The sequence below is a fragment of the Passer montanus genome, unplaced genomic scaffold (genome assembly GCF_014805655.1).
Source record: "Passer montanus isolate IOZ18808 unplaced genomic scaffold, ASM1480565v1 scaffold15, whole genome shotgun sequence".
NCBI lineage: Eukaryota > Metazoa > Chordata > Aves > Passeriformes > Passeridae > Passer > Passer montanus.
In genome coordinates, this window is record NW_024362051.1 from 5072763 (window position 1) to 5095642 (window position 22880).

Here is a 22880-nt window from a genome sequence, read left to right on the forward strand (position 1 = left end):
AGTTAGATGCATAATAAAAACTCCTTTAGAAAAGTAATTACATTACCTTATACAGAGCAGATTTTTCTCTCCCAAGCACCATGAACAACTGGACCATTTCACAGGCTCCTAAGTTCTTAATAAAAATATACTGACACGTGCTAATTACTGAAATGAAAGCTTGCTTAGAAATGTAAAGTCCAAAAGAACCATGTACACAGAAAGCAGGGCCCCCTGAAAACCACTAACTTAAGCAGAGTACTTGCTACAACAGCAGCCAGGGACGTGGCTCTGGCCCCAAACACCTGAATGGTTCATTCTTCACATCCTGTTAGGAAAAAATTGTTCCCTGTGAGGGTGGTGAGGCCCTGGCACAGGGTGCCCAGAGCAGCTGTGGCTGCCCCATCCCTGGAGTGTCCAAGGCCAGTTTGAACATGGCTTGAAGCAACCTGGGATAGCGGAAGTTGTCCCTACCCATGGCAGGGGTGTGAAATGAGACAACCTTTCAAATCCCTTCCATCTCAAACCATTATGGGATTCTATCATTCTGCTGGGTTTGGCTAGAGCAGGCTGTGGTGCAAGACTGTAACAGCCCCACAGTTAAGCACTGCAAGGATCAGTGATGGCCTCAGCCACTGCCCATGTCACCTCCAGGAGAGGCCACCAGAGCTCCCTCAGAGCCCCCCCTGCCATAAACCACCCCCCAGCTGTGCTAACCCAGTGACAGGCTCAGCAGCTTCATCTTCCACAGGCTGAGGCCATGACCACCTGGGAGCAAGTACCTGAACTAAGAGAGCACAAAGAGGGTTATTCCTCTCTTATTTTTAGCTCATATTTGAGCAGTGAGTTGAAGCTCCAGCAATATTAACCTAATTGCTCTGCCTTACAGTTAAAGCTCAGTTCAGGAAGAAATGGCATGTTGAAACCTATTAAGTCTGAAATTGAAAATGCACCATGCTCTTACACATATTAAGTAGACTAGCAGCATGTTCAAAAATCATGACTCAAAAATCTGACTAGACCCAGAAGCAATTCTGGACTTTGGGTCTTTTGTCTGAAAATCTGAGTTTACTCACTTTTCTAATATCTAAGACATGCTGGATAAACTGATTTGTTGGACTGTGCTTGCATATTACATTATATTGCCATTACCAGAAACATCTGATGTCAGTTTTTTATTCAACCCTTACAAATGAATTTACGTTACAGCTGCTCTGAAAACTCTGGGTTTACAGTGCATTTGCACCTTCCAATATCATGTACAAGCATCACATGTCTGCTCCATATGAGAGGGGCTTCCACATCATGCAATGCTCTCTGTAACAACAGCATTTCACCAGAGTTATGTGGCTGGATATAAAAGTAGAATTTCATAGAAAGAACAATGCACCACTGAAAACAACAACAAAAAAAATAAAATCGAACAGGACTGCAAACCTCACCATATAATTCAGTCTGGCTGCTGATAATGATACTTAAGAAAAGCCCATTTGTCTGAAAATATGTCCTCTTAAAGACAGATTATCTTAGAAGACCAGTACAAACTTGTCCTGCTTTACAGCTTTAGATCAGCTGGAGAAAAGTGCTTTGGAGAGGCTGAAGATGCAGCCAAAACAAGGTTTGTAGGACAAAGCAGCATCTTCCAAAAGACTTCCCAGTTTTGACTCAAAAAGTAGAGAAGTTTGTGGAGTCAAGGGATGGCTGAAGCCAACAGCACAAGCAGCTTTTTCAGCTGCCAAATCAGCAGAGTTTGCTGTGATTTCAGATGGAAAAAGAGAGATGCCTTCAGGCATATCCAACTTCAGCACTCTGCACTGGGGATACTTATTTATGATTTACAGCAGTATGGAATACATATATGTGTTATTTTGTATCTCCCTGTAAATCTTCAAAAGTCTCATAGATTTCTGGCTCATCTCCATCTTCTTCCTCTCCTCACACTGGGAACTGAAGTTGTCCACATCCTAAGCTTGTCCACAATCTCCTTGATCTGACCTGCTGCTGGGAAACAGTTTCCTGATTTCCTGCCACTCAAAAGTTTTCACTTCAGCTCCTTCAGCTCCATCAATCTGCTGCTCTAGCAAAGCCACACTCTATTATATTTACTTACTAAACAGTCATGCCCATTCTGCCATGAAGGGAATTCATTCCTCCTCCTGCCCCAAAGTACTCAGCTACAGAAACTGATGGATCCATTTACAGGAACCTTAACTCTGCAAAACCACTCTGTCTCCACCAGTCGGAGAGCGGGGCATGCAAGGGGTTTGCTATGCCTATGGCAAAGCTGGGCTAAGCCACAGCTGCATTCACATTTTCAGAAGTATTCCACCTCTGTGAACAGTCATTTGTCAGCCTAATGTGACCACCATGACCAGCCCTGTTTGGTTCAGGAGCTGCTCAGAAACTCCTTGGCTAAGCGGCAATTCTCTGCTCCTCGTCCCAGACACATGTGCAATACAAACAGTAAGACTGCCCAGGAGCATTCACATTCCTGTTTAATTTACTACTGTGCCCAGCACTGGCTAATGTGTTGATTATTTGAGGTTCTTCCCCCTCCACGGGGTTTTACTCCCTCTTAAGAACATGAAATATGCCAAGTTCTAATTAAACACCACTGCTGATAGGTGTGTGGGAGCAAACAACTTTGCCCCTTCCCACCTAGGGCTAGGCTGTTCAAGTGGGATGAAGTACAAAAAAATCTGAGGCACTGTGGTTTCATAACCTTGGAAACACAGACACTAAACATCAGATTAATATCTTGACCCGAGCATCCTTCCCTGAGTAACAGATTTCAAAGCATATATTGTCAGTGAGTGGCAAAACCAGAGATAATAAAAGTTTATATGAAAATAAAGCAGCTGAGATAGGCAGAGACAAAAAACTTTGTTTGAAGTAAAGACTGAGTAATTGTTAAAACTAGTATAACAAACACTGAAAATATTCCAACTTGTGATTCAACAAAACAGGGATTTTTTTTTTAATGTAAAAGCTGTCCTTCAGATATTGGAGGAATGTCCTGAAATACAGCCAGTGTGTTTCTGAACACCCAGCTGTGTGCAGAGCATATACATACAAATATTTACTTTCATATCCTATCATATCATCTGGATGTAACTGGGGTAGCCAGACTACCAAGACGCTGGGGTACAGTTTCTTCTAAAGAGCAACACAGGCACAGCTAGTGATTTTTGGTGGGTTTCAACTAAGTCATAAGGAAAAAAACACAGATTTTTTTTTTTTTATTCCAGTAATAGAAAAAAAACCCAACATAATGGGAAATTAATAGGTGATTTACTACAAAAGTAATTACAGCTGACCACTTTGTGCTCCTGAAGGATTTCAGGAGAGCAACTTATCATTCCTGCCAATTTTGGAGTGCCTGTCATCTTCCATGGAGAGGCAAACATTTGAAGTGGGTGAAAATAAAGGACGAAGTAAATAGAATTTCTGAAGGGCATTACTGTTTCATAACCATGAGTCAGTTTTTCATGTAGGACATAAAAATTGATGTCAAGTGGAGAATAATGAAATATTTCTTAAGCTGTTGGCTGGATCCTCTACCACTGCTAATTGATGCAGAGATTGTCAATACAACTCTAGCAACTTGAGAAAGCTCAGGGTGTACTACATTCTGTTGTTCCACATTGTGACTAGGAATCACAGAGTGACAATAAGGAATGTTTATCTGTAATAAATATATACAAATAGGACATCCACAACACAGAGCTTGTGAAAACTTCAGACAAGTGTCAATTCAAAGAAGTTTTAATTCAAACCAGATATTTAAAGTTTGTATCTTTATGGTGGTGTGATGTCATCTGTCTGAATAAATCTAGAGTTGCATCTCATTTAATAAGATTATATGGTCAGAGCAGAAGCAATTTGCTTGAACATTTCTTGGCTGAATGGTTTCAAAAGCATCTTTTGACACTAATTTGTTGAACGTATGATTGTGAACAACATAAAAACAAATTAAAAGTTTTAAGTGCTTGGGTTAGATTCTCAGCTAGTAAAAAGCAAAGGTGGTCCATTAATTCAGCAGAGCTTTGCTTATTTCCATCTACTGAAGACTTGGCTCTTTATGCTTAATGTGACTATACATATGCTTGGGCATAGTTCTACTCAGCAGACAATTTGTTCTAGTACTCAGCATCCTTCAGCCCCACAGTGCCAGCTGAAATGGGAACATTTGTTAGCTCCAGAAGTTGCAGAATTAGCTCCTGTGTCCTTGCCATTAAAATAATTGGGGAAACCACTGGAGGCTCTGTTCTGCCAGACATGGGGAATTTGACAGACACAAATGTATGTGGCTTTTACATATATAAGTTGTATGGTGTAATTTACAGCAACAGGTAAGTATTAGGCGTTCATGTACACTCATTACACAGGGAAAAGTCACCAATCTTTAAAATTAAGCCCTGCCACTGTCCAGCCTAATGTCAGCAGGTGCTCTCTACAAGCTTGGTCCCATTTCTTCCAATCTAACACACACCCTTCAGCCTCCCAGTTTCCTTCACAGGGACTTCTCCTCAGACTATGTAGATATTAGGAAGAAATTCTCCCCTGTGAGGGTGGTGAGATGCTGGCACAGGTTATCCAGAGAACCTGTGGCTGTCTCATCCCTGGAAGTGTTCAGGGTCAGGCTGGATGGGGCTTGGAGCAGCCTGGGATAGCAGAAGGTGTCCCTGCTCATGGCAGGGGGTGGAATGGGATGGGCTTTGAGGTTCCTTCCAACCACAACCATTCTGACACTTCATCCTTTTCACTACTCCCTTCATCCTTTTCACTAAATGCCTGCTGTGTCCACATGATCTGCACAAACTGCTGCTTTTCCCAGCTCCTACTCCTGTTTTGCTCTTCCCCATCTGCTCTCCTGCAGTATTACACTGCCCTGGATAGCAACAAGGAGTGTGCAGGTTTTTCCCCTTTTGGCTCCATTCCCCTCTCCTCTGCACTAAGGGCAGGAAAAATTATGAAAAATTCACACAAAAATTAGAAAACAGGAAAGATTCAGTTAGTGAAAAAATGATCTGCCTGCCCAAACTTGCCCTGTGATTTTAGTTCAACAGAGCAATTTAGAGGGAAGGTATTCAAATCCTGTTCTTGTCGATCACATGCTGGGGTTTCTTGAGCTTGTGTTTAGAGGTTTTTTGGCTGATTGGGAGTTTGTTTCCAAAGCACAGCACCAAACCTGGCACCCTACCCCATATTCTGGTTACCACTGCATGGGCACAATACAGATGGATACCACAGTGGGTCAAGTGTGTGACCAACTCAGAGGCAAATTTCAAGTGAATTTAGAGAAATATTCCTGCATCTAATCAAATCTCAGATTGAGGGTTTTTTTGACTAAAAAATTATTTTTAGTCAAAAAGGGTATTACTTGCACACTAGTTACAGGAACAAAATGGTTCTGCACCTATTTCCATTTCAACTGAGAAGAAAAACAGTCTCCAAACATCACTGAGAGGTAGCTGCCAGCTGCAGTCAGGGAAGCATCTCTCCTCCACACCATAGCAATTAAAAGATCATGTAATTACTGCTGATCTCATGCCATGGAAGTCAAAGGAAAACCATTCATTGACTGTAATGGGCTTTGGAGCAGGTTCAAAATTTCTCCAGCATTTGTAATCCTGACACTTTGGAAACCAAAATCTCACAGTTTAACTACACTCATCCACAACTAAAAAGTAAAAAGTATTTTCATGCTTAACAACAATCAAGGCTTTGTTCCCTTTGAAAGAAAAGTGTATGCTTTAAATCTAAAGGATTCAAACCTTTCGTCCCAAAATAAAGAAAAATTCTGAAATGTCTAAACCAGGATTGCCCCTCCTTTCACCAAAAGCTCTTTTTTTAATCATCTTGGATCATCCATAAGCCTGGGATAATAAAAGCAGATACAGAGTAAGTCTGCTGAGCTCTCACATTTGTAGGTGTTTCTTTGAGATATTTTTTAGGTTTTCAGCTTTTTAAGAGAAAGCCAAAATTTCTACCGAGGGATCAGAACAAGGATAAACCCCCAACTCCCAATCTCTTCCAATCACCTCATTTCCTCAGGTAAAAACCACTATCTGCAAAAATTACCATTTTTAGGGGGAAAAAGGCCTCATCAAAATCACCTCATACCATATCACAAGATTTAGAAGAAATCCTTTTGTGTGTATAATAAACATTCTGACCCTCCTGTTATTTTTTTCCTGACACCAAATGATATCTGCTCTGTGCACATTTTAATACTGAACAGGTTTCTGAAGGAGCCTTTAGCTGAATTATTTTATAGGCACTATTGAGGAACAACTCCAGAGAGGAAGATACTTAAACATTGCTGAAAATCCCCAGGTAGCTCTGCAAATCCACAGGCTTTTGTTATCAAGAGGCATTTACCATGTTAGCATTTTCTTGACTTCTGAGGAGTTTGCAGTTCTTCAGACAGACTTGATAATCCCCATATTGCCTTGCTGGGCATAAGCCAAATTTATCTATACATCTTAACTCCCTCAGTTGCCATCCCCTTCACTCCAGCCATGGATCTAAGAAGCTTCTAACAGAAGTCCATTATATTGAATTCACTTCTGAAAAAAAAATTATGGTTTTACTCCTTAAAATAAAAGTAAAGTCTCACCCATGCTCTGAAAGCAATGAGAAATCAGCCTCACTCAGCTTGGAAATTTTGTGTCTTGAGGCACTGATCTCCAAATTCAGTTATTGCTCTGAAGTAACATTCTTCAAGCACACAATCTGTAAACTCAATCCTGATTTCAAAAATTGCTGTCTTTAAGCTCTCATATGTAATGGTTACTTTCAGTGTGAAGAAAGTTTTGGAAGTAGAACTCATGTCTGAAAAAGGACTAGAGGTGCATCCACAAGACTGGATCCAGTCTCTGTGCCTATAATGAACTGCACCACAAACTGTAGCCAGGGCATGACTGAAATGTCTCCACATCCACAACACCAAGAGGTTTTCTGCATCCCAAAAAAGCCTTGACTCCCCCAAGAGCCCTCCTCAGTCTGAGACTGAGGGAAGTACAACAGAACTGGATTTCTTCATGAACAGCAGCAGAAGTTTGATCAAACACACACATGCATTGGACATCTAAACCAAATAGATTTCACCTTTAGCAACAGCTGTATTTTTAATTAATTCATGCCTCTCTGCTGCCTCAGCCTCACAGAAGAAAAAAAACACAAAAACATAACCAGCAGGAAAAAAAAATGCCCAAATGACAAGTTACCCTTGGACCTGACCTTCTTTGCTTATGCAGTAAAACCTTGGTAGTTGCAAGCTCTTCCTGACATATGGGATGCCTGAAACAATTCAAGAAGCTGCTGGAAGGGAACAGGGAATGCATTAATGCATTGAACAGGAGAGTGCCACCTGCTTAACATTCTACCAAGACAGATGAGGAAAGCAACTGCCTGATCCAGAAAACATCTGCTGAACAAAATCAAAATTAATGATAACCAGAATGAGCTCTTTGATGGCCAATTCTCCCCCAGCTGCCAGGAGCCATCAAAGAGCCACTCCTGGCAGAAGCCAGTCAGTTTCTGAGGCAGCAGAGTCCCCAGGAGCAGGAGCTGAGCCCAGAGCACCTTTGGGTGGAGCTGTGCACAGGAAGCCTCGTCTGCACCTTCTTCCGCCTGAAATTCTCCAGGTTTTGAGTTTATCACAGAATGTTTTGGGTTGGAAAAGTCCTTTAAATTCATCCAGGTCTAACCCCCTGCCATGCCTTCCACCATCCCAGGGTGCTCCAAGCCCCCTTCAACCTGGCCTTGGACACTTCCAGGGATGGGGCAGCCACAGCTTCTCTGGGCAACCTGTGCCAGGGCCTCCCCACCTTCACAGGGAAGAATTTCTTCCTAATATCTAATCAAAATTACCTTCCTTCAGCTTAAAGCAATTTAGATGCCCTGCCACGACCCAAACCTTGACATGCACACCCAACACCATCATGAAATTCTGTGCTAAAAGAGCAGCTTTCCATTGGAAAAAAAAATTCTACAATTTGCAACACTAAGAACTGTCAGACAAGCACCAGGCACAGACTGTTGGGAAACCCACAGCAGCACAACCTTTCAAGTGTGTGAACTCATGCTTGTTTTAAAAAGTTACTGCAAGAATACTCAACACCAACACACACACTGAAAGAAAACCAGTTTTCCTACCTTTTCTTCTTGTAACTTCAAACCCTCTGGAGTCCTATAAGGAAAAAGAGAATTTTTTGTGGCGTTTTTTATTAAATGCAAGAATTGTTCAAAGGCAGGCTGAACAACCCCCCCCAAAAAACATGAGTTACTGACCCAGGGAAGCATCTATGGAGCTCAATATAATAACTGAGGAGAAATTACAAGCACACATTTCAGTTTGTCCACAGATATTTAATGGATAAATATAACACCTAAAATGACTCATCACTGTGTGATAAATTGCATTGTAAAGCACAACATTTGTCTTGAAAATTGATTTTTTTTCCTTTATTTATGTTAAAAGGGAGCAGTTAGGAGGGTTATTATTACCACACCAAAGATATGGGGTTGAGGAAGGAGGAGTCATTACAGATATTTTTAGCAGAGACTTCAAATATCCGAATAATTTCAAAGCCACTGGACTACTCATGCTGAAAGTTGAGTGCTCATTTCAATCCATGCACACCTACATAATATTTTTGCATATATTTTTTTTTGCAAATCATATTAACCATCTCTAATATAGAAACTTGTTTTAAAACAGCACTGTTTCAAAAGGTATTGCATTCCCAGGCAACACTATCTGCTTATACTAATGGTGAGACTTCAGAGGAATAAATATTTAATTCCATGCAGTAGCACTATTTATGGGTTAATTACAAACACGTCCAAATTTTCATGGTTGGAGTTATTTCTTGCAGCCAGTATTAGCACTAGTGGAGCTGTGAAGACCATCTGGAGACAGGCTGAGAGAGGTGGGGCTGTCCAGCCTGGAGAAGAGGAGGCTCTGGGCACCACTCACTGCTGTGCTGTAGGTGCCCATGGACTGCCACAGAAATGCCTCTTTCTGCTCCTGCCCCCTCCCAGAACCTTCTGCAAAGTCCCAGGGCAGGACAGAGCCACAGCTGAGGTCTCCTCCAGCCCAGGGGCCACCTCACATCACCCATGTCCTGCCCAAACACGGTGACAGTTTATACTGTCCTTTGTCATCCCTCATGCAGGCAGCAGATCATGATTTTCCTTCCTTCACACAGCCAAAGCTACCTTCCTCAAAACAAAGCTTCCACTACATCAGAGAAGGATCAGAATACAAGAAATTGTCTCCTTGGCACCCTTCAAGTCAGCTGAAGGGGATAATAAAAAAAAAGGGTATTTGCTTATAAAAATACTGTCATTATTCCCTGTAGGATACCACCTCAGTGATCTTGAGCAATATATAAAATGGCATTCAGGATTAATACAGACTTCAAAGCATTTATCCTCTTTATGTAGCAGAGCTCTGAGCTGTGCAGGCAGTTATACTCCAGGGACCTCTCTCAGCTTTTCAAAATATTAGTTTGAGAGGTGGGGCATGGGATAAAAAAACTCAGCTACAGCTGCTGTCATTAGGCCTGTGTACATGCAATATATGCAAAAGGGAAGAATACTTTTAAAGTTCCCCAGAGTCCCTCACACTAACAAGCTGTTTGAATTCTCTGCAGTTCAAAAGCTTAGAAATACTAAAACTAATTACAACTATTATATTGATCAAAAGGAAATAGACTATCAAGGCTCTATTAAACAAACATCCAAGCCTCATCTCACTTTTATGAAATGCCCTTTTGTTATTTCCATGTCTGCACAGACATCATGAAAGACAAAGGATGGTTTTCAAAGTTTCCCTTCTTTTATTCTGTTCCCCTTATAATTGTAAGCTCTGATGAATATAAACTATCCAAAAAAACAGATGCAGGGTTCAGAAGAACAGCTTGTTAGAACTGCAGTGGGAGAACACGAGGTCAGGCTGCAAGCCATCACTTCTTGTTCCTGGAAAAAGAGCAGCACTTGGTGTGTCCCCCAAAACATCCCTTCCCCAGAGAAACCTCCAATGACACTGAGAATGGTCAAGATTTCAGGAGGGAAGACAAAAAAAATGGAAAAATGCCTGGCAGCCACAGCAGGGTTTAAAGTACTGTACAAAAAGGTAGCAGCTCCAGGTAGACTTCTCTTGAAGATGATACTGATCTCCAGTTTAAAAAAAAAAAACATCACACAGAGGTTTCAGAGGTTTTAATAGCATTACCAGTAGAGAACCAAACTATTTTGATAAAAATGACACCAAAGTTCTTGAATGCATTGCCTGAGGAATACTTTTTCTGCAGAAGCCATAAAGCAGATGGTTATAAATGAGACTTATTTCATGGGCACCATTTAATGACTGCAAATTCCTTTAACTAAAAATCTAATTTTATCAGAGCATAAATCATCTGCTTTGAAGGGAAAAAACTGTTTTGGATTTTCCATTCCTTCTAAAAAGCTTCTTCATGTACCGCTTTAAATAGCATTTCATTAGTGCAATACAACAGTTTTATTTGTCAAGGTTCACTTTTAGCACCTATTTCCTACTTTTTAATGTTAGTCAATTGAGTACAGAATGAAAGGTCCTTCTGTTCTGTTTCTGAAGTGCCTAATCACTATGTGGAAATCAATGCAGTATGTTTGCTTCGGGATTGCCTTTCACCAGACATATAGCTAAAGAAAAACTGCATCTCCAAAAGACCAGATTCATCAAGTATGACAAATATTTCTACCTGGATTAGGAGGGGTGAAAATCAAAATCAAATAGAGTTCAGTACCTGCTGTCACACTGTTTCACTCCCCTGCAGCTGCAGCGTGTTGTATGAATGCCATTTGCTTTTATTTGTTGTACCAATACCATGTTGAACCTGATGCCATTTAACAACTGGTTTGCACAGAGCCCTTTTCTGCTCTTACAAAAGGAATGAGAGCTAGTTTATGTTATATCTCCTGATTAATGATGAGTCATGGGTCCATGGACGAGCAGAGCAGTAGTGATAAATCAGATTTCATTCATAACAAACACAGAGCATTGGGAACTCCATTGTGCAGAGTTAAAACACAACAACACAGAGGGAAAACACAACATAAAACAGTGCTTGGTAGGCAGCATGCCACAAACAGGTTTTCCAGGGGTCATTAGCAATGGATGCAAGCAGCAAAACCACTTTGGGGCTGTTGTGTGTAGAATCACAGAATGGATTGGGTTGGGAGGAACAATAAAGCTCATCTTGTACCAAACCCCTGCCACACTTTCCACTAGGTCTGTTCAACCTGGCCTTGAACACTTCCCAGGATGAATTCAGTATTAAGAGATTTTCACATGGGTGTGCATTTCCCATCCCTGTTTGTTACTGACCTCTGATCCCAGCAGTGAATGATGCTGAGCATGGATCACCAATGCAAATACCAAAGAGATAACAACTGCCTCAAGCACAATAATCCATCAGGTAACCTTGCAATGGTTTCAGTCTCTTGCCCTTTAATACTGATTTAGATTCAGTAAAAAGGCACCCCTTTTTATAACCAAAATTTAATACAGGGGACTTGGCAAAAAAACCCCCAAAACTTACAAAAAATAAATCAATGAAAAAAAAACCCCACAACCAGCAGCAAAAAAACAATAAAACAATCAATGCAGCAAAAGAGAGGCAAAAGAACAGGTAACACTCCAAATCCACATGTTCCCTGCATTGCTGGCCTTACCAGACCCTTTGTGGGAGACAAGGCAGTGCAAGCAGATAAATCAAAGCCAGCCCCTGCAGCTGGGCTCATACTGGCTCTCACAATAAATCAGATGTTACCTCTGCACACTCCAGGTCTCCAGGGACCTGCTCTCAGGATCAGCCTAACTGCTGTACAATTTCTAAATATACAGTCCTAACTCATTTGGCAAATTAATAAAGAAGTGGCTGATCCTATTAACAGATTACCATGCCATGGATTTTTTTCCTCCCTTCAGAGCCTTCTCCTCTTTATCTCCAGTGAGGGGTCATGCAAACAAGATAGATTTAGATTAGATATTAGGAATAAATTCCTCCCTGTGAGGGTGGTGAGGCCCTGGCACAGGGTGCCCAGAGCAGCTGTGGCTGCCCCATCCCTGGAAGTGTCCAAAGCCAGGCTGGAAGGGGCTTGGAGCAACCTGGGATACGGAAAGGTGTCCCTGCCCAGGGCAGGGGGGTAGAATTAGCTAAGTTTTGACCCAAACGCAAACCATTCTATGAAATGACACTCAGTACAGGGCTGGTGGGACTCTGCATGGGGACTGAAGCATCAGCACAATAGATGATTAATACACAGCTTAGTCTGACAATTAGGATTTTCTCCCTTTTTTTTATCAGGCATGAGCAAAAAATAGCTCACACGCTACTGTCTGGAGAAAGCTTGCTATCAGTATGGACACTGGCAGCTCAGATTTGTACTGTCTGGTACGAACACAGAGGAACTCTGATGTCTCACATCACACAGCATCATCTGCTCATCCATACGGCAGCTAATTGAGATAATTACTGCAGCTCTGATTTTACTCACTATTAGTTCTGGACTCCAGATGAGAAACCCCGGTATAGCTCCATAAATGTCCACATTGTGATGGGGAAGCTCATGGGATAGCTGTTTTAAGAAATCCCAAATTTGTGGATATACTATTTCTAATCTAAAAACCAAAAATTTCCCTGCTTGGTGGTCAAAAGTACTTCAAGTAAAACTGTCTTCCTTTAAAAACTAATGCTACAATCTTTGTTTCAAAGGGAGAATATGCTACATTTGGAAAAAAAAAAATTGCTCAACATTTAGTCTTTTAAGGCTGAGTGGCTTCTGAACGAAATATCAGAAAGTTTAACCCTCTGTCACATCATAACCAAGTTAAGATTGCCTTGATTCTTCTTATTTTTGCAACATGATTTACTCTGGTCTTATTCTCTTCTTTAGAATCATACCAGCATTTCCCCATCTCAGTATGATTTTTCACAGTTGCTCAACTGTGACATGAGAAAAACTTCCTGAAATTTGATTCCTGCAGTCAGTGAGTGCGACAGCTCAGCACAGAGCCAGGCACCACGAGCCCACATCCCTCTGCTCCCAGAGACAGCATCCAGGAGCCCGAAATCCAAGGTCATTAACATCCAAGGCACCACAAACTGCTCCATGCAGCAGCAGGGGACCTGTTCTCTGTGCAGGACCACCATGAGCTATCACACACTGCATCCTACCAGAAGTTTAAAAAAACAAAGGAAGCAGGATTTCTGTTCTGCAAGGGACGGCAAAAAAGGGGGTTTCATTTTCAGATTGTGCTTTAGATGCATCTTGACAATCCCTGACACTCACTATTGAGCCATAACCACTCATGTAAACCAAAATTCTTTCAATTTTCTGCTGTTATTCAAATGTACAGTACCTGCCTTGTTCCAAATTTCACATTTTCTAGTACTTCAAGTACAAGAGCATCCCATAAGATACATTTATTAAGCCCTGTGAGTACACAGAAGCAAGTGGAGGGGGAGGTTGGAGATGCAGAGGAAGGACCTCAACACACCTAATATAAATATTATCAAAACATTCCACCTTCAGCACCTTGAGCTGCAGATGCTCTGGTAACCAGCACTTAGAGCAAAAGCTTCTCATCTCCACAGGGATAAGATACCTGTTAAGATTTAGGATGCTCCACAAAAAAGCAATTACTGCTTGTTAGAGATACCACATAAATGCAGGTAACAAGGAGTGAGTTATCACTACATACCAAAGTGATAGAAAAATAAACTTAAGTCTTGTCTGCCTGTACTTTTATTAATGCTTGAAGCAGCAGCAGGCTGTAGCACAGTATAGATTTAAATTAAAATCTGATTCTTTTCTTCCTTTCTCGAAACTGAAAAGCAGAAAGAACATTCAAATGGTAGACATTGCTATTATTAACAGTTAAAATAAATACCAGGATATTAGATATCCAACTGTATACAAAACTTGTACACTGTGCCTATTTTATTCCAAGCTCATCCTCTGAAATTCTAATATTTGAATTAGAAGCAAAAAGCTTTTATCTAAAAAAGCCTTTGCAATTTTTCACCTTGCTTCAGAAAAAAATCCCTTTCTAGTCTGTCAGATTAGGAAACATGACTTTGCAGGGGGAAGGAGCCCAAAATCATCCCTGTGAATCCCTTGCTGCACAGAATAACCTACTGTCATCTTCAGATGCAGCATAAGTGATGTAACATTTAAGAATCTGGATATAACTAGAAATTTCAGCAGTAATTGACACTCTTACACAAGCACAGTTGAGGCTTCTGAGTGGTCTCCAGAGAAAGGTTTTATTCTGGGCATGAGGGCACTGAAGGGTCTGATCCAGCTGTTTGCCATACACTCATACTTGGAGACTTTGAGCAGTTCAGGTGCCATAGAACCAGAGAATGGTTTGAATTCAAAGGGACCTTAAAGATCATTCAATTCCAACCCCTGCCAGGGGCAGGAACACCTTCCACTAGACCAGGTTGCACAGAACCCCATCCAACCTGGCCTTGAACACTTCCAGGGATGGGACTCTACGCTCTCCTTCAAGTAACAATTAATGAACAAAATCAATGGATAGCCAACAGAGCCAATACCTCCAAATGCCAGCAAGAAGAAAGTTATGGTGCCTTGAAAAACGAGCACATGGAGCATCCCCTGTGAGCTCTGTGCAGAGGAGCTTCCCCAGGGACACAGCTCTTCTCCCCACAGGAGCGTGGGGGGCTGTGCACGGGTTCCTGAGACTTCTTAAGTAGGAGGATGGGTGGCAAAAATAGCACGGCGTGAAAGGCAAATTAAAGCAATTAAGTATTTCGAGAAACCACAGAGCAGTTATGGTTCTGTAGCCCTAAACAAACCACAGAACGCCTGCCAGCCCTTACTGTCACTGCTCAGGAGCTTGGTGACATCCAAATACTTAAAAATGTAGCACAAAACAACTTTCCATGTACCACAAAACAGAATTATTCTCCACTTGCACACTATAAAGCTAGGACAACATTATTCAAGCTATCCACCAGCAGTGCCCCAGAAAACATAACACAGAATCTACATTTCCAAAATGCAGCTCTTTGATGATGTGTTAGAGGAGCTCTGCTCCTGGAAGGGCTGATGAAGACCTGCAGCAATGCTCTGCTCATTTTAGGTTCACAAAAGAAGATCCAAGGTCTGCCCCAAGAACCTCGGCAAAACCAGCTTGGCTTCAGCATGCACAGGAAATCAGCCTCCCACAGAGAAAGCAGGGAATGGGAGAAACTGGCTGATAAATTTCAGTATTTAATAAGATGCTTTGCAAAATACCCTGGGAGGCTGAAAAAATCAGCCTGAGCCACTAGTGTGGATTACGTAGCAGAGACTGAGCATTGCAGGCTTTCCATCAGAACCTCCTGGCCAAGCTCTCCTCCAAACACAAACTCCAGCGTGATTTCAGATCCAGATTGTTTGTCTCTCTTCTGCTCATACTGGAAACTCTCTTCACTGCCACCGGCAATGACTCAAAGCTACATTTTTTGAGAATTCTATTCTAGAAGGAAGAGGTGATCCCAGATTACATCACCTGGTGTATCAGGGACCACCCAAAGCCCTTCTGAGCCAGCACTGAGCTGCCCATGAACTGCAGCCACCTCTAGAACATCCAACCTAAACATGCAATCAGACTTGCTGAAGGCAGAGGCAAAAACTTGTCCAAAAACAACACCCCAGAGTGGTGAGCTCTATATATCTGACATTTCAGCATATATTCCACTGAATAGGATTTAATCTCATGATGGTCCAACCATGAGAAGCTTCACCCAAGTCCACATGCAATGCCCAGAAGCCTCAAGAGCTTTCCAGCAAGCCCTGGAACCAGCCTATGAGACATTTCACACAACAAGCAGTAATCTCCAAAATTAATACAAATCAGGAATGTTGCAGCTTTCCAGTCAAACACTAATGCTGTCTTTTTTTTTCTTAATTTAACGGGGTTTTTTTATTTTAGCTCTCTCATTGAAACTGGAATTTCATACTGCATATACATATTTATTAAGTATTCTACTCAGGACTAAAAATATTCCAGAAAAGAAACCTCTTCTCAGGAACACCCATAAACATGAGGGGTGAAAGGCTGCACATCAAGAAAAACACACACCATTGTTATATCAGAGGGTTGGTTTCTGATCAGAAAGCCTTGTAGTCTTATTTTCTTTAATAAATTCAAAGCACAGCTGCAATAATTCTACCACATACCATGAAGAAATTGATTTAGCTATCTGAACATAAATTAAGCAATGTTTTTGATGCAGTAAACTTGTTCCTATGTAGATCAGAACAAATATTAGTGAAGGTCAGTGACCCATACCCACGTATTTGCTTTGATGAGGTTCACAGGAATTTTCCATCAGAGCAGACTTCAAAATTATTTGACCTGTAAATTAACATTTTACTCATTTTTAAAGCAGTTTTAGTGACTTGCTAGGAGCATTTCTAGTTGTGATTCAATATTTTTTAAATGCATGTTAATGGATCTACGTATTAATCAAACCATAAAACTTGAAACCTAACAAACTTCTCATGGATAAGGAGCTCCAAATTGAACAAAGCCCTATAATGCTAGAAAATTATTTCAGGTGACTTTTATTATTAGAAAGGTATTATGGATAAATTATTTTCTGCAAGAGAAAGTAACTGCCATTTACTCTCAAAAGGCGATTATCTCAGTTTCACTGACCTGAAAGCTGGGTTCAGAGCTTTCACATTAATTTTGGTGTTTGGTGCCACACTGTATAAACACTATTTCTTGTGGAAACAAGTTTTCTATACAGATACTTCTTTCAAAAATCTGATTTATAACTTACATTTCTTGACCCTATTTTAACTGCATTCTTTGTACATTCATAATTTTAATATTCACACTTGTTAAATTCTGTGCAAACCTGAGCAAATACTTTTTTAGCCGAGATCCTTCCACCTCAAGCAATATCAAGTAATTCATACAATAATATTATGGTCTTTAGAAAAAGATCAAATGAATTAGTGTCTTTCAAGTAATATAATAATTCTATGATTTTATGTTAAAGTAAATTGAGTAATGAATTTAATTCCTCAGAGCAACTTTCTTAAAAATAAAACTAATGTGCACGTAAAGAATGAGACTTTAACTGCACAAGCGTGCAAAATATTTAATAATTTTTAATAAAATAGCAAAATTTATCAGAGATTCTGCAAGAACAGGTTTAACAAAGTGGCAGTGTACTACCTGAGCCTACACAGCAGCAAAATAACAGTGGAGGTGTGGAAGGGGGCTGTTCTTCACTTTTACAGAACTGAGGTTGGATACCTCAAGGACAAAATACACCTGAAACAGACCTCGCAGCTGTAGAACACCCAACACCACTGAAATGACTTTTGAGCCCTGCTAAGCAGCAAAAAGCACTTTTTAAACTGGCTTAAACTATAATGCAGATAACTGGGTATTTGTAGACAGAATGTGACTGGGAGAAATGGGATCCTCCAACTACAACCAAATCCCGAGGCTTAAATAGATCCAATTGCAACATGAATCCATCAAGGGCTTATCATTACCCTGGCACTGACTGATGTGTCTGCCAGCACATAAGTGTTCAAGGCAATGGCAGCTAAAAAATAGCCAAGTGTCCTTTTCCTGTCCTTCTGCACCATCTCTCACTTTCAGACATTTAGGGAACCATTTAGGGAAATGCATACAGGAACTAATTAAATAGCTAAAATTGTTTCAGCATTCATTCATCATTTACAGCTCAACAAAGTCACAGTTCTAGATTTTTGTGGCTTTATTCACACGTCTCAGCCTCAGACTTGTGAAAATCTGAGTGCACATCTGTGCCACAAGCAGTGCTGAGCTCTGGCTCAGAAATCCAGCATCCTGCTGGGACAGGGGCTGCTCCATCCCCAGCCCTGTGACAGCAGCCAACACTGTCACCTTCAGCACTGGAAACAGGCTCAGCTGCTTCTGCACTCCCTGAGCCCAGGACTGGGCACTGAGGAGGAGCTGCTGTCCTGCCCCAGCCCCACAGGATGGGCACTGGGGTGGAAGGACATCACCACTCACTGCAGTCACTGTTCCCTGCTCCCTTTCTATTTCTCTGTGCTTCAGAAAGGTATCACATTTTGTAAGTCTGGAGGGAAACACTTTGGGCAGTAATTTTGCTGATTCTCTCAGAACCACCTATGGCTCAGCTTTCCATCAAAAGAGCTTTTTTTAGATTTCACCTAAATGCCCATTGACCCAAGTGAAGAACCAGGGCAGTTTGCTTGTTAAATTTAGCTTCACTGGTGTCAGCAGCCCCAGGACAGCACACTGTGAAGTCTTTGGGGCAAAGTCAGCATCTCCACAACAGCCAGATGCACAATTTCACTTCCAGATGATGTCAATATACCAAATAAGTGGAAGAGTTTCTGTGTCACTGCTTTTCACTGACCTCCTTGGGAGGTTCTTAATATAAATATACATGGATAAGCCCACATTTGTTTCCTGTTTACAATATGGAGAGCCTGCCCAGAGCCCAAGAACAGAAACCCAAGAGCTGTGGCTGCAGCAGCAGCAGGTGTACAGTACCTCTTGATGCAACCTCCCCGCATCTGAATACAGGCTCCTGCTCTGGTCCACATCCATCCATCCCCTCGTGACCAGTGGGAAAACCCCCAGCAGTACAAGAGAGCACCAAAAGCTCCTTGATGTCATCATTTCAAGTCTGTTAAATGAAAAAAAAAAAGAAAAAAAAAGAACAGTTATAGAACATTCATCTTACAACAAAACCCAGCTCAGGTTTGGTGACACAGAGGCTTCAGCTGACAGTGTCCATCCACACTCAGTGCCTACAGAGCTCTACAGTCTCCAGTGCACTGGCAATGAATTCTCATGCTGAAGTAGTTTTACACCAAAACTCTCTTCCTTAGGATGTGCTGTTCCCAGCCTGCTGGCACAAAGCACCTGCAGAGCCAGAGACCTGGGATTTCTCTAACTGTTGTGGCCAAAAGCAAACCACATCAAAACATGATCTTGTGGTACTGCAGAAGCCAAAGGGTGAATTTTATCCCTTCTTCAGAGCCCCCAGCAGCACAGGGTCACTCACAGTCAGGGACTCACACCTGCACCCCCAGCAGATTTTCAGGAAAATGCCAGACACACACCTTTGCTTCTCTGAGCGCTGGAGGCTCCCAGCAATGTGACAGAAAATAACATCATTACTCCTCTCTGACACAGAGGGGGACGTTGCCTTGAGCAGATACAGCCACTGGCAACCCCCTTGGCTACGATCAGGTGTGCAGGGTGAGCCAGGGCTGACGGCTGACACCAGCACACAGGGACAGTCATTCAATCTCCCAGTGAGGATACCTGCCCAGACGGTCACCAAACACACCTAAACTTGACAAACACAAAACAAATCCTGTGCTGAAGAGGGCTGGCGTGTTTCTCCAACCAGGACAGAGGTGAGTCCTACCTGGGTCTGATTTCTGCACTCAAATTCCTCTGTCCCAAGCAGAGACATTTCCAATCCCTCCCACACTCACTCCACTCAAGAGCAGCACCATTTCCCTGACAAAAGCCCACCACAGCCCCACATCTGTAGGGAACTGGAGGGATTCCCATTAAATCTGCATGCACTTTGAGCAGTGGTTCTGGTGAATTTGGAAAGAACACCAATGCAGTTACCCAAAGTGGTGTCAGAAGGAACTCCTGAGTTTCACACACCACAACCCTGCACTGGTGCCCTGGAGGCTCACACAGGAGCTGTGCTTCCTCCATAACAATGACACAAGATTGTGTAGTTAAAATACCAAAGCAATATTCAAAATCTCACCATTTCTGAGATGGCTGAGGAAGGCTAAAATGGACCCATTAATGAGGCATAATGACCCTTAACGAAGTGATGGCATTTCTGCAAGATGAGGGACAGGCTGCTGCCTGGCTTGAGCCATACACATCAACAAGGAGGGTTACCTGCTAATGGCAAAATTCAGCCAAGCTGAATTAACTCACCATGACACACCTTGTCTTGACAAGACTCATTTTACAGTGTTTTCGTGCCATGTATTTGCCACAGGTTATATCCAAGCCTTGGTGCATCACTTCTAATTTACACCAGCAGTGACAATCTTAGGTATTTTGTTTGCTCAAAGACACCCCAGCACTAGATTGAGCACAGCATACAGCACCCACAGAGCTCAGGCAATGCCTTTTCTTGGCACTAATGTAAACACACTGAATGAAGTGCATTCAGGATGAAATCAAAATTTATTAGTCTTTCTAAATTCCAATTATGAACCTCAGATGTAATGTTACTGGGGCTACAAATAAATATTTAATAAACCAAAGTCACTACATCAATAAAAGACAAGTACATGTTACTTTATGAATTGCTCTTGCACAGCAACATTGTTTCTCACAGGGTTTGGGGTTTTTTTTCCTTTAATAGAGGTATTTTGTGTGCTCCGTTGATTCCATCACAACAAATAACACAACAGTTCTAGAGACCTCTGAATCATATCCTGCTTGAAATTACAATCCTGGAGCAAAACAAGGAAATCACTAGTTTAACGTATATTTAGTAAACAACTGACAGAAAGCATGAAGGTATTTGGATTAGGATCTGTAACACTGATGAAACTGACAGGGCAAACTACCTGATAGAAACTCTGGTTGCTTTATAAACAGAATTTCTAGAACATCTTTAGTCAGTTTAGAAATTGCTTGTTTTTATTGCATGCTGACAGCACACTAATTGCTCTCAGTCACAGTAAGAGGAGGACACATTAATACACATTATATATCTTAATAGCCTCAATCAAGCAACAAATATGTACCATAAATATCAACTGAGAGCTTACTCTGGAGTCATACAGCATTTTCTTGTCACCTGGCATGCTAAACCAGAGCTCAGCACCCTGAGCCTTACCCTGAGCTAAAGGGAAGGCTCCTTGCAGAGCCTGGTCTGCAGCTACACCATACAATACAGCTACCAGACTGCAGGTTCAAAGTTCCCTGAAGTCAACAAAAAAACTCAAATTGATTAAATAGATCCAGACCACCACTGTAAGCTCAGGCAAGTTTTACTATCCATTTTCTTTCCTCGCTCAAAGGAGGAACAGATTTTCTGGATTTGAGCTTGTACGGAGATCACTGTCCAGAGAAATCAAAGCTTGCATATGAAAATGTCTGCATAAAACAAGCAGTTATACGCAAAAGAAAGAATAAATATTGGCCCTTGTGATAAAGAATATATTATGCAAAGCCAAAAAGTTTACCTGAAGGTTGTGGTTTCCTCCTCTGAGCTGGAGCAGCCTTCCAGCTTTGCTTGCAGCTGGCACTGCTCTAGCAGGAATGACACCACCAGTACAGCAGCACCAGGCTGTGCACTGTCATCTGAAGCAGCTCAAACACGATGGCAACAGCAAAACACCCATCCCAAGGCCAGGTGGGTCTGGGCTGGCACCAACACACAGGGACAGCCTCGAATTTAAAGCAAAGAGCTGCAATGTCTCCAGTGGAAGAACAGCAAGCAGATGCCAGCCAAAGACAAGCACAGGTTTTAGGGTACAGGCTTGGGAGCTACTGAAGCAAAAAGGGTCACCTTGAAAAACAACAGGGACTAAGCATCTTGGCCTTTTGAGTGGAGAACAGCACAAACTGTTTAAAGCATTTCTGTGACAGGCAACAACCAGATCCTGCAGTGATCCCACAACTTTTTCCTCCGCAACACAAAAGCTTTACGAATTCAATTACGGTGACCACAATGAGATTAAAAAAAAATTGCCAAAAGCAGTTATTGGTTTTGTTTCAGGGCTACTTAAACTGCAGCTTATTTGAGAAATTACTGGTTTGCAATAGCTTACAATAATTTCCAACAAGCTTCACATAAGAAAGAGGCTGAACTTAATTACCTGAAGTTCTGACTGTTGCTATAGCAAAAAGAAAGCATTTGGACATAAACTATTACCTCTATTCAAACTGACGCTATTAAAACCAGATAAGAATCTGGTCCTTAGTTCCTGCCATCATCCTTTCCAATTGCTCCAGCCTTATCTAAACAGCGTTTCCATTGCTGGCAAAATAATTTCGACATCCATAATTTCTTCTTAAGTGCTACAGAACTAGGCTACAAAATTAAGCAAAAAAAGCCAATAGTTTTGGCAAGACATAATGAAAGCGAATAATTATTCGGTCAGCTGTCCACTGTTAAATACTTAAAGTTTGGGTACATTAAGAACTCATTGAAATCAGCTTTGACGTTTAAGTACAAACCAGACTTTTCATTTGAGCAAAAGCTACTTAAAAATATTTCATTTGATTAAGTTTCACTTATTATATTTGATTAGAATTCATTTCACTGAAATTCTCCAAGACACTTCAATGCTCCGGAAAAAATCCGGGGAGCATCAATCCAACAAGGATGCAGGACTACCAAGAAACTCCTGAACCACGCAGAGATTTCGCCTCAGTTTTCAAAGCTGGCCCGACCACACGTCTCCAAACAGCTTTTCTCCGAGGTGACGGCCGGAGGAGCCGCAGGGCATCCCTTCCCGGGGGCACGGCCGGGTGCCGGGCACCGCTCGCCGCGCTCGGTCCGGCCAGCCCGGCCGCCACCGCCGGCCCCCGGCGCCGCGGCGGGGCCGGGCGGGCAGTGCGCGGCGCGGCCCGGGCCGCCCCTATTTCTGCTCTCCGGGCCGGAGCCGCCTGACGTCAGCGCCGCATTTGCATGTTCCGCCCAATGCCGGCACCTGTGCGGGCGGCGGGACCGCCCCGGGGTGGGGGACGGACCGACAGACAAGACACCGGCTGCGAGCATCCCGGCGCCCGGCCGGAACCGCGGGAGCGCCGGGAGCACCGGGATGCTCGTGGGTAGCCGGTGGTACCTCGGGGT

The 22880-nt window shown here is 42.2% G+C and overlaps 1 protein-coding gene across 2 annotated transcripts in view; it reads right to left on the bottom strand.

Annotated features, from left to right (window-relative positions):
• Positions 1–21319, bottom strand: part of FSTL4 (follistatin like 4) — a 209829-nt gene extending 188510 nt beyond the window's left edge. For both annotated transcript variants that reach the window (XM_039701794.1, XM_039701793.1), the window contains exons 1-3: positions 21265–21319; positions 18575–18710; positions 8143–8176 (exon numbers count right to left, since the gene is read on the bottom strand). In XM_039701794.1, coding sequence (XP_039557728.1) covers positions 8143–8176; positions 18575–18703 — 163 coding nt within the window. In that variant the 5' untranslated portion in view covers positions 18704–18710; positions 21265–21319. The remainder of the gene's footprint in view (positions 1–8142; positions 8177–18574; positions 18711–21264) is intronic.
• Positions 21320–22880: the final 1561 nt, after the last annotated feature.